We start from the raw sequence: 12,095 nt of genomic DNA, 5'->3' as shown, positions 1-12,095 counted from the left end.
TCATTATTAAAGTCTTTGCCTTATAAGATGACCAACGCTCTCCGTTCTTCAAACATCTGGGGAGCAGCAGCAGAGCTTCCACTAATCACATTTGAAAAGCCATTATCCTTTTTTTCTCACACTGAAAACGTGGAGATGAAAGCAGACAGAAAGTGGAGGAGCATGCCTCAGAAAAATTTGTTGCCCTCTCAAAACATCTGTGACTCAATTATTTGGGACTGGAGCGATGATTGGCATTGTGGGTTCGCTCAACCGACACGATTCTCTGGAGGCTCGCATCTGTCCCGGCTCTTTGAGCTCGCCAACATCTTCAGACGTCTTTTGACTCTCGCTCCGAGGAGTTTCTGAAATTTTAATGAAGATGGTGATCCTGGGAAACTAGCTATGCACTATGTGTGGTGATTCATGACAATAATTGCACTTGCAGGGAGGAGAACTGCTCATGAACATGCAGGACACAGAAGATGAGCCCTGATTTTATTATGAACGAATCAGAGACAATTGAGCGGCTCTTAACAGATAAAGATGGGTGGTTATGCCTTAGTCACAGCTGTCCTTATGGGTGGATACGAGTCATCTGCAGGTGGCTCACACAGCCCATAGAGCAAAAATGTTGTATATTTTTTTCTATGGGTATGCTGCGGGGAAAACACTTATACAACACTGAGGCTACATACTCACTGGTCATGTAATGCCCACATTCTTGAAAGCCCTTTTAGCATACGGTGTTCACACTGGATTGTCGCTATCCCATACTAGCGCTTGTAACCACAGTTGGAACAGGCTTGGTGTGGAATCCCCAAGAGGTGCAAATCTTGCTCTAAGCTTTGTCTTTCTTTGTACATAGAGCCTGAAAACTGACTTTGAACTCAAGTTTTAAACCTTAAACGCGTGCAACTTTTTTTTAATGTTTTGGGTGTCCGCAACTTGTCATTTTTTAGACGTGCTGGATGTTTGTAAAATCAAGGGATTGCAATACTCAGGACGCGGGACCTGATGCAGTATCGGACGCGCAGTTGCCCCTCGGGACGCATCACCCAAACCTGGTACCGGTACCCTTACCCTAACCTGGCACTGGACCGGGCTAGGCTATTGATATTGGGTACTGGTATTGAGTTAAGCCTCGTTTCACTGGGTCGTCCAGTACGGGAAGAGTAGTACCAGTTCATTTTGGTGAGCGTTTTCCCTCAGTTAAGTCTCACTTCCACTGACCAGTTTGTTTTCATGGCGCAAGCGTGTTGTAGACTGCTAGCGTGTCATTGTAGTGCGACGACTAAAAAAGCAAAAGCAACAACAGAGGTCACCCTCGTCTTTTTCTTGCTTTACTTCTGGTACATCAGGAATTGAATGTTGTTTGATAGAAGATTACGGACGGCTGAGAAGAATTCCGCCGTAAAGAGGAAAACAGAATCGCTAGCTTAGCACAACACTGGTGCTTTCTAATGTCATCATCACTTTCTGCTGCAACCATCACGTTCTATTTTTCTGTGGACCTACAATGGATGGAGGGCCTCAAGACGTACGGGTTGAAACTGTTTAATGCAGTAGGTCCATTTAACAATGGAAACGCTCAAAATACCGGACCGTACCGGATTGCTCAATGGAAATGAGGCTTTAGGGTACCGGAGCACTCCACGTCTCTGTACTAGACCAGTTCCAGTTCATGGCCTGGAGGTTGGGAACCCATGATTTAATGTGAACAACCACCGTGTCAAAGAATGACGAGTTGGGTTTGAGAATGTGTTGGGTTTAAATAGACTTTAATTGGAAGTGGTTGCTTGAATGTGCTTTAGCGTGGGCGAAGGGAGAAGTAGGTTATACGTTCAATTTTGTAATGCCCCCAAACCCTGCCGACTGCACAAGGGGCCCCTTAGAGTTGTTCAAATGATTAGTCTGTGCTTGCAGTCCAACAAATCGAGAAGTTAAAGAATCAGAGCATAGTAGTCTATTTGGGCCTCCTACAGGCACTTACGCATCACCTACACACCCTGTCCATGCGGCAATTACGAGTAATCAGTAAGGGGGTAGTACTTGCACCTCACTAGTGACTGGAGGGGGGTGTAAGGGCACTGTATGACATCATCTCAAGACGCTATAAAGCATGCAAATTATATTATCCTTACAAATACTTCCCAAAACACTCATGAGGTCCCTTGAGGGAACTTCAAGACACATTTGCAATCACTTTGAGATTCAGTTGCTCTTCCCTGCAACCCTCCACCGGCCCGGACAACTACGGATTCATGTGACTAAGGCATTAGTTTCATAAATGCGTACAACTTTTGCACTATTCTTACATGTGACTTAAAGAAGACGAAAACTAAAGTTTACCATGACAACAGTGGGAGAATGGCTCAAGATAATCACACACCTGCTGATTTCTATATCGCTTAACAATTTTATATAACTACTTTTGTTGTAAAATCTTGAAAAAATGATCTAAAAATGTTTTTCCTAGTTAAGGAAATGTAAAAAAACCCTAATTTGTCTCTAGATCAAACATGGTGCTCATTTGTCTTGAGATTATCTCTTGTAAGACATACTAAGAAACCTTTCTTCATTTGCATAAGTACATTAGAGAGATTAAAAAGAAAAGCACAAGAGCATCTATGGCATTTGGGGGTGTTCACAGACACTGAGGGGCTAATGATTTAGGCTATTCCAGCAATAATTACTCACAAAAAGATTGAGTCTAACCCCCACATGAAAGGGCTAGAAAATCAAGTTGATAATTGCATGACTGGATCTTCCGCTTGTGTGAGTTTAATCTGCAGGTATCAGAGCGAGTTTGAATAATCCATGTTCTTCAGCGGCTTTTATTCTCTTAATTTTTACTGATGCAAGGCACCAAAGGCATGGCATGTTTGGTGCCCCTCCCCGCTTGATCTGATATTCACCAAACCACAATAGTGAAACATGAGACTCTTTCAGATGACTGAACAAAACATTCAGTTAGAAACGTTCAGGCTGACGCAGATGGTTTCCATCTAAAGAGTTCTGACCTCATTTAAATGATGAGGCAGCAACCCTCAGAAAGTTCAACTTTATCAGGAGCTTCTTTTTGCCATCCGCTGACCGAGAGTCAATGTTTATGCTCCATAACTGACACATTACATTTTAATTAGCGAGCAACTACCCGGTTTCATGGAACACCTGCTACAATTCGGCAAAGTCATTTGTGAGCGTGCAGAGTGACAGCCGGCAAACAGTTCATAATGGCGCTGCAGATGAAATCGATTCTTCTTACCTGTGTGGGGGGAGCCAGTCTGACTTGGGTGACCCATTGCTGCTGAGTGGTGGGGTCAGTTGCTTTGATCAGCAAAGGTGACGCAGGGAGCGTGGAGTGCTGAAGAGCCTTGGCAGCGTAAACGACTCCGTCAGCCTCTATCCGAAAGTCAGATGGATTACTGCACTCGAACTGCACCAGACCACCGCGACCGCAGCTGACAAACCTCACTGCAAGAGAAACAGGACAGATCAAAATGAGCCCAACTATGCAGAGTAGGGGTGTTCCACAATATCGATATTGCAATATATTGCGATATTTATCCCTGCGATTGATTTTAGATAGGTTTTCACCAAGTATCAATCTTTATTTTCATTTAAAGAGGCTGTAAAACGTTATATTCGCCATCCTTTGGTGTGTCTGGCAGCTACTTGAATTATTTAATTCAGCAATGCTGCACAAAGTGTCTAATATTTGTTGCACAAAATAAGACACAAGTTGTTAGTTGTGTGAATGTTTAGTAACCATTCACACTGTATTGATTCTCCTGCTCCTTTCCGTATGTTTTTGGCACTTAAAAACTCAATCACACTTGCAGAGATTTCAGCGATCTCTGTCTTAAAATGTTCCGCTTATTCAGTACGTCACTGTTTGTATTTTTGTTATGCACAAACTTTTACGTTTTTTAAAATTTTGAGCAAAATATGCCCCATAGGAAATGAACACAAAAGTTTTCAAATCTCAAAGTTTTGAGTACGTTTTCATCTTTTATAGTGATTTTCAAAAAAATTTGAATTTTGCTAATATTTTAGCAACATGCTAACGTTTTTGACTCATTTAGATTACTGAGGAATTTTGGAGTTTAGCTAGCAATTAAGCATTGTGCTAGGTTTTTTGACTAATTTGGCTTGCTGAAAATTTTTCATGCTAATTTGGAGTTTAGCTCATGTATTAGCAACATGCTAACATTTTTGGCTAATTTGTTATTTACTGAAGTTTTTAGAGACTAATTTCAAGTTTAGCTTTTATTTTAGCAACAGGCTACTATTTTTGACTAATTTAGTGTACTGAGGAATTTTAAGCTATTTTGGAGTTTAGCTTGTATTTTAAGCAACGTGCTACATTTTTTGGCTAGTAGCACATTGATATCTAGTAGCTAGTTTGATATCTACTGAGGTTCGTTTTTGCTAATTTGGAGTTTAGCTAATATTTAATCAACACAATAAACATTTTTACAAAATTGGCATGTATTAAGGACTTTTAAACAATTTTACTACCAATTTTTCCACCAAACTTTCATAGTTCTTTAATGACATTTTCAGTCTTTTAGCAAATTTAAAATGATGCAAATGGCTTTTGCATTTTAGGCAAATCCCTTCTGCAATTAAAGTAAATTACATCACCATTTTCAGCAAAAAGCATTCACACTAGCATTACCGGATTGTGTTCAAACTAAAAAAATAAATGTTGACATATTTAGACTAAAAATGTGTTCTTCTTTATAATGTGAGTTATTAGAGATGATTTTTACCAGTTATCGCAGTATCGCGATATCATCGGTATCGTGAGACATGTATCGCATCGTATTGTGAGGTACCCAGTGATTTCCAGCCCTAATGGAGAGTTGCACAATAAAAAAAAGAAAAGTGCACGAATGTGGGAGGTGGGTATCAATATAGACAAAGAAGAAGGCAGACAGGCAGCTAGACGGAGAGTCCACGAAGGTTTTCATTTTCTTCTTCTCACTCATAAATTATTCACTTCCAGCTGCACCCCAAAGGTATTCCTCAAAACAGGTGCAGCAGAGGAGAAAGATGGGCAGGAGAGCAAACTGTGAAAGGAAGTGGGCTCCTTAAGGGCTATTAAAGAGGGGGAGGGAAAAAACCCTTATAGGCTGATGGATGTATTAGACCAATTTTTAATGCTTTGAAGTCTTAGACTACGAAGGGTGTTTATTAAATGTTACTCTACTGGAGAAGTTATGTTTTCTTTCGGGCTAAACTTTGTCCCCGATGGCATACAGGGATTCCTTCAGTGGATAACTACAGTCCTCAGCCTCTTGAAAGATGGATTTGAGTGTGATGTTTATTTCATAAGCAGCTACGCCAAGGAAGCCAGAACTCAATAGCACGCATTCAGGCGCTGCAGACAGGTAGCTCATGGGGGGCTCAAGTCCCACAGGTGCATCAGTGGCAGTGGTACAACATCGGTTCATGTTACAACTGAGTGACAGTATAGTACAGTCCATGTATAACCTCCACACACACACACCAAGAGCTTCCCCGTGCCTTTTTGTGTGCAAATGATTCCCTTGAAGCCACTTTTGTGTTTATAGCATACGACTATCAAAAATGTTCCTATACATCACTTGCATGGAAGGTCTGGTGAGGCTGCTGAATTATTAAAGCAGATGCGGAATAACTAAATAAAAAGCCCTGAAGGTGGGCGCCTAATCTTCTTTTGTGCTGCTACCTTTAGGGATTGGTTGATGTCTCCAGAACATCATGTGCACGGCGCGAGCGCCGGGCTCCTCTGGGCTTCTCTGATAAAAGGATGCCGAACACAAGTTTGATTTCTAAACAAAACTCGAAGGTCCATCTCGTATTGGACCTCACAAGGATGAGAAGGTGTAGGGTGTCCTTGATGTAGAATCAAGAAAAAAAAGGTTTTTGACGTATTTTTTGAAAAGCAAAGAAAAAACTTAATTTACTATATTTTTTTCAAGTTATAGTTATCATATTTATCACAATAAATAAATATTATGTGATTTTTCTTGAAAGGGTGAGTTCTAATCAAAAACATCACACATTAATACAGAAATTCTACTTAAGTCACACTCTTTATTTTTTCTATTGTAAATCGCTCTCAGTGATCTTTTAATTATGATTATTACGTTTTTAGCCAAAATCTAAAAGCTTTTGCCGTTTTTAATACATATTTTATGCGCAGTATTCTGTTGGTGGGTCTGTTGGCGCAGAGGAACTCCTCCCCCTTCAGTCGCTGAGAGTTCACGAGCTAATAGCCTCAAGCTAACATTAGCGGTACAAAATAACAACGAGCAATTCAGTTGTACAGTTTTGAGCCCGAATTTCAATTTGATATCGTGTTGAACGCTCATCATGTCTCGCACGCCTAAGCATGAGCGGGCCAGTGTGCACGCACGGGGAGGGGAGACTTTGGCACGCCCATTTCAGTAGTTGCAAGATCAGTCTGAGCTTTTTCTAGCATCCGGTTTTCTGATCCAGCGTGATTTGAATTAAGAAATACTCAAAAATATGAATGCACCTTTCATGCAAATAAAATAGTAAAAATTAGGGGTGTGTATTGGCAAGAGTCTGGCAATTCGATAAATATTGCGAAACAAGTCTCACGATACGGCACATATTGCGATATATCCCAAGACTGTGAGTATGACTTAGAAAAAAACTCTACCTGAATATTAATGAACCTATTATGTTAATAAATGTATTTTATTTAATGGTTACCCCAGCAAATTCATACTGCTTTTCTTTTGGTAAATTAAGAAATATTTGTCCTTAAAGGAAAAAATCAATATTGTCTGATTTCCACAATAAAATATATTCTAATATAAGAAAAAACATTGAATGAATGTGCCTTAACCAATAAGGTTCATAAAGTATGATTGAGGAAATAAAATGCTACATTATAAATTAAATATCATCTTGTCAACATTTTAAATCGATACAAGTAACAAATGAAATATCGCGATATATCACCAAATCGAATTTTACCAATACCCCAACTCAGAAACACAGTTTTAATTGTAAATGTTTTCTTTATTGGCCCTCCATGATGCGAAAAAATGCAACAAGTACATGTTAAAACACAAAAAAGATTATTTTTATTGAAGTGGTTTTTAAAGTCCAACTTCAATCATCTATTGATTCATTGCAAAAGTGTTCCGGTTTCCGGTGTTCAGGTCTCCCTTGAAAAGGAGAACTAATCTCAATGGTATTTCATGGTAAAATAAAGGTTAAATACAAATGCAATAAAGTTCCCAGTAGTCTTTCAGTTATGATTAAGCCATTTTTAGGTAAAGTTAAAAAAAAAAAAAAAGTTTTCTAGGCCGTAGTTTCTTCGCCTCTCAGGACTGTTTGTGTGGAGTGAGTCTTCCCCTTATTTCCCATCATCCCCTGCTAGCTTACAGCCCTTCACAACCCCGACCTAAAAATGGCGAGCAATATTGGAACTTTCCAGCTACAGTTTTAAGCCAGATGCCAGAATAAATATCTTATTTTCTGTCTTTCAACAAAAATCTTCTTACCAGGGAAGTTTTTTATGGCTCTATCAGTCTAAGAAAACACGTCTCAGTGTCTCTATTTTTTTCTAAACAAGTTCATTATTCATAACCCCTTGGCAGATTTTTTTTATTTGCTTACTTAACTTCTTAAGACATGAGCTTTTGTTTGATATCATCTTTTTTTATTATTTTTCCTACTGTAATGAAACCCAAAGTGTGATTCTGAAACCAGGTCTTAAGATTTTGAAGACATTTTTAAGAATTTTTGACTAAATTCTAGGGTGGTTGTTTGCAGTTTTCCTTCCTACAACTTTTTAATTACACTCAACCTGAAAAGGGTTTTCCTTTTTTCCACGATACATATTTTTAAATCTGCCAAAGCTGACATCAGATGGACGGCAGCCTCTTTCTCTCCGTCTCTCTGAAGGTTTTGCTTAAAAGCCAGGTGCCTGTAAACTCAAAGCCTTCAGGCAATCACCAGCCATCTCGAGTCAGCAGCAGAAACTGGAACGAAGTTGGAATACAGAGCAAGGGACTGTCAAAATAACTCACAATGCAGCAGAAGACAGTCCTGAGATCTAAAAGCTTGACAGTGTTGAGTGCGAGTACAGTCTCCGCCACACAGCTCTGGGTTTTAATTAACAAAATGGTTGGAGGCATTTCTGCAAGCCAACGTGAGCCGACACCGTTATATGGATTAATACGTTCACGTAATGTTCAATTAGTATGTTTTAAGGCTTTTTAAATGATTTCAAACCTAATTTGGTTATGCTTTAATCTGACATGAGCTTGCTGGGTAATGATTAAACTAGATTGTCTGGTGGTTTTGCAAGCATTATTTTCTTTTAGGGTCATTTAGTCAACAAGAGGAACATTAACACGTCAGAAGCTCATTAATAAACAAGTCATGTCCACCAAAAGATCTACCCCTCAAAATGTGGTTCATTTATTATGTATTTCTCCTAAAGTTTTATGCCATTTATATCCATTGTCTATCCTGCTGACAGTTTTGACCATCATTTTTGTGAATGTGCTGCAGTGCACTTGACAGCTGCAATGCCCTGCGAGTTATTTCAGCCCCAGCTTCTTCTGGCGGTGCACAGCGCTCTTTAACATTGTCTGGAGTTTGGCACCACTGAGGGGCTCCCAGCAATCACTGAACAAACTCCCAGCAGGCGCAACCATTTCCAATGATAATGAATGGGAATGTCCAGCATTTGCCCATTCATTTTTTTTTTTTTTATCCTTTTTTTTTAAGTCAGGCTCTGGGGGCTAATAAAACCCGCAGAGTCAAATTCAACTGGAGCTTATCGGGCTCCGATCTCGTTTGCCACACCCCGTGTTGTCATGGGCGCAACCATAAAGGCCTGAATTGGACAGAAATGCCGATGCAGCACAGGAGGTCTAAAGGGGGTTGGGGTTAAAAAGGGGGGAAAAACAGGGACGTCAGCAGAAAGCCCCCGTCCAACTAATGCCCCGCATCGGGGCCCTGAATTACCTCCGACTCAATGATCCTATTCACAGTTTTGATGCACCTCCTCCCCCTATCGTGGACAACACAAAAACCCCTCTGACCTCTCCCCACTGCAAGAGTGCCTCACTATTGTCTGCTCATCACGTGGTAACTAACTCCGACAGACGCAACAAGAGGGAGTCGGGGGGGAGCTGAGACTCCGGAGACGCGACTTAAAAGAAAAATTTAAAAAAATTCATCATTGCCACATGAAACCCAAAGCATCCCTCTAACGACCTGTTAATGTGACGAGCCCTAAAGTTCGGGCGTGAGATCATCTCAGCACGCCGTCGCTCATATCTGGGAAGTGAGGTTACCAGCAGCTGGGAAATTCCGGGCATAGGTGTTTAATCAGTCGCAGCAAATAAATGCATGCGCTCGCAAATTTCCCACCTCGACCCTGGCAAATTGTTCAACCACCTGATGAAATGCATTATTCACAGATGACTGTTGAGTACAGTGACCTTGCATTTGGCAACGAGACAATGCAATACGGAGCAAAGGCTGCAACTCAGCGTGATATCCGAGACATCCATTCTAGCAGCGCTGTTTACTAGATCCAGTGAGGCCCCGGTGGAGCTACCACGCCGCTACTTCATTTGAACAGGGGGAGATGAAATCCTGCTCCCTTGGAAAAAAAAAAATGGACAAAACACATAAAATAAAGGTCAGCATTAATTCAACAGAGCACAGGGCTTGCATTCAACCACCAGAGTATCTCTTACAGCGTGTTCTGTAATTGCTCAATTATTGCATAAACTGCTAAAAGCATTCTGCTCTAATGGTACACACAGCAGAACGTTGCTTGCCACGTATAATTGCTTTAGTGTGGTCTTCTGTAGCTTAATTACATAGACCATTATGAAAACATTTTTTGCAACTTTAAGGCTGATAAATAAACAGATCATTAGGCAAAGTAGTTCATCCAACTCTTATAAATAATCATCGCTTTTATTTGAATCTCTAACATGTACACAAGGGCTGGGAATCATTGGGTACCTCGGGATACGATGCGATTCATGGATCACGATATCGCGATACTGTGATAATTGGTCAAAATCTCCTCTCAAAATTTACCTCCAAGGGAACATCTCACAAAATGATGACAAATATAAAGTTTTACAGCTTCTTCAAACAAAAACAAAAGATTGATACTTAATAAGAACCCATCCAGAATCAATCGGACTAAATAATGCGATATATCACGACATCGATATTTTGCACACCTCTAATGTACACCTTTTTTCTTTTTCCATTCTCAGTTACAAAATCTTGAGCCGAAACGGATATTGATGCTTTTTTAAAAAATAGGATGTTTCTTGGAAAAAATTAACATTTTATAGCTCAAATCCAACTCTGAGAAAGATGATACTTCTGTCAGACTAAGCCCTTGAAGGTATTTTACTAATGCACTACACTTCAAACGCTTACCATGCATGCACTTATTGCTGTGCCTGAAATATGTGGTGGATTTGCATAAAAAACATGCATTTGTACTTAATTTAGTGTTTATATGATTTTTTTTTTTAAGTAAAAGCTGCAAAGACCAAAGTTTCCATCTTAACACTGCTGCCTTGACTAAAAAAAATATGGAATAACTCTTAAGAACATGTTTTCATAATTTCTCCTCAACACAAAACCACTTTGGTAAACAGTAGACTAAGACAAGCGCCATCAAATCTCACCGTCTAAATCCATTTGCAGTTGCTTTCATGCCAACTTAAAGTCACAAACTCATGCTTAAGAAAGGAAATCTTTTTAACTTCTTTAAAAAAAACCTTTTTATGCTTACATCTCTATTAAAAATAAATGTTTGACCGTTTTCTTTGTTTGAAAATAGCAGGATTATAATAAAAACTGCTTCATAAATTGTATTTTTTTCTAGTGTCAAAGGGTGTTAATTAAAAAGCATTCTTCTTGGGTTAACAGAAAAATGAAAAGAAGTGATTATGTGTTTTCAGGCACCCAAACAGTTGAGTCTTGTGTGGATTAACGTGCCTTGGGAGCTGATAACTGATAAGGCTAAGCTACAGCCTTCTGCAGCTTTCAGCACATGGATGAACCGTTTGAACTGACAGTTATTTGAGGAAACATCAGATACACAGGCTATAGAAGGGCATCAAGCTGGCCACAATGCTGAGATGTCAAACACTTGTTGTGATGCTTTGCAGGACGGCTGGAGTATGTTTACGGATGGGATTTACAATCAAACAGACGGAAAATTGTTAAGGAGGTGGTGGATTTATAGCCAGAAAATACTACAAAAAATGAAAGAATGAAGAGAAACATGGTTGACACTAAGAGAACCTGACAGAAAATGGGTGGAATATTAGCAGGTTTTGAGATTCCTGCTCCCTAAGAGCACAAGCAGCTAAACTGAGAGGTTTGTTTGAACATAAGCGCCCACCTTGTGTTACAGGATTACTGTTTGCAGTGCTTTGAAGCACTTTTATTGTTCAAGGTAGTTCTTTTGGAGTAAATTGTTTCCCCAAAAACCACACATTACATTATACTTTTAAAGCTCCGAATAGCTCAACCTGTTTTAGATTTTTTTGTCATAAACCTTCAAGTAAACCCTCTTTATGGTGCTACAACCAAAATGTATTTAAATCCACTTACTGTTTAAATAATGTGGATTTTTATTTTGCTCGTGTAAGTTATAGTCATACATGTAAGTTGTAATTTCCATAATTTCAGCCATTATACAAATGTCCTCAGTCTAAAGTTAGTATATATATATGCATACACACATATGCATATATATATATATATATATATTTATACACTTAGGTTTTATGATTTTTCTTATTATATATATGTCTGAAAAGAAAAAACACACAAGCTATTTATTGTAATGATTGAATATAATTGTAAAACCAAATCCAAATTATTCCTCTACCTCTACAATTGTAGATTCATTTGAAGAGATAGTCCAAAATCGGCTAACTCATCGCGGAGAGAAGCACAGCCCTCCCCCGCAAGGGTGTTCCGCCCTTGCGCTGTGCCGCGGCGGAGAAGCGAATTACTTCATGTGGGTGTTCTCAGAAGCGCAGAAGTTTGCTTTTAAATGTAAGTAAGAACTTTTTGTTTCAGTG

The 12,095-nt window shown here is 39.4% G+C and overlaps 1 protein-coding gene across 1 annotated transcript in view; it reads right to left on the bottom strand.

Annotated features, from left to right (window-relative positions):
- Window positions 1–12,095, bottom strand: part of cdh2 (cadherin 2, type 1, N-cadherin (neuronal)) — a 102,314-nt gene that overhangs the window by 43,544 nt on the left and 46,675 nt on the right. The window contains exon 3 of the mRNA XM_024273520.2: window positions 3,248–3,456. Coding sequence (XP_024129288.1) covers window positions 3,248–3,456 — 209 coding nt within the window. The remainder of the gene's footprint in view (window positions 1–3,247; window positions 3,457–12,095) is intronic.

The sequence above is a fragment of the Oryzias melastigma genome, linkage group LG17 (genome assembly GCF_002922805.2).
Source record: "Oryzias melastigma strain HK-1 linkage group LG17, ASM292280v2, whole genome shotgun sequence".
Taxonomy (NCBI): Eukaryota; Metazoa; Chordata; class Actinopteri; order Beloniformes; family Adrianichthyidae; genus Oryzias; species Oryzias melastigma.
This window is presented reverse-complemented; position numbering and strand designations above follow the sequence as displayed.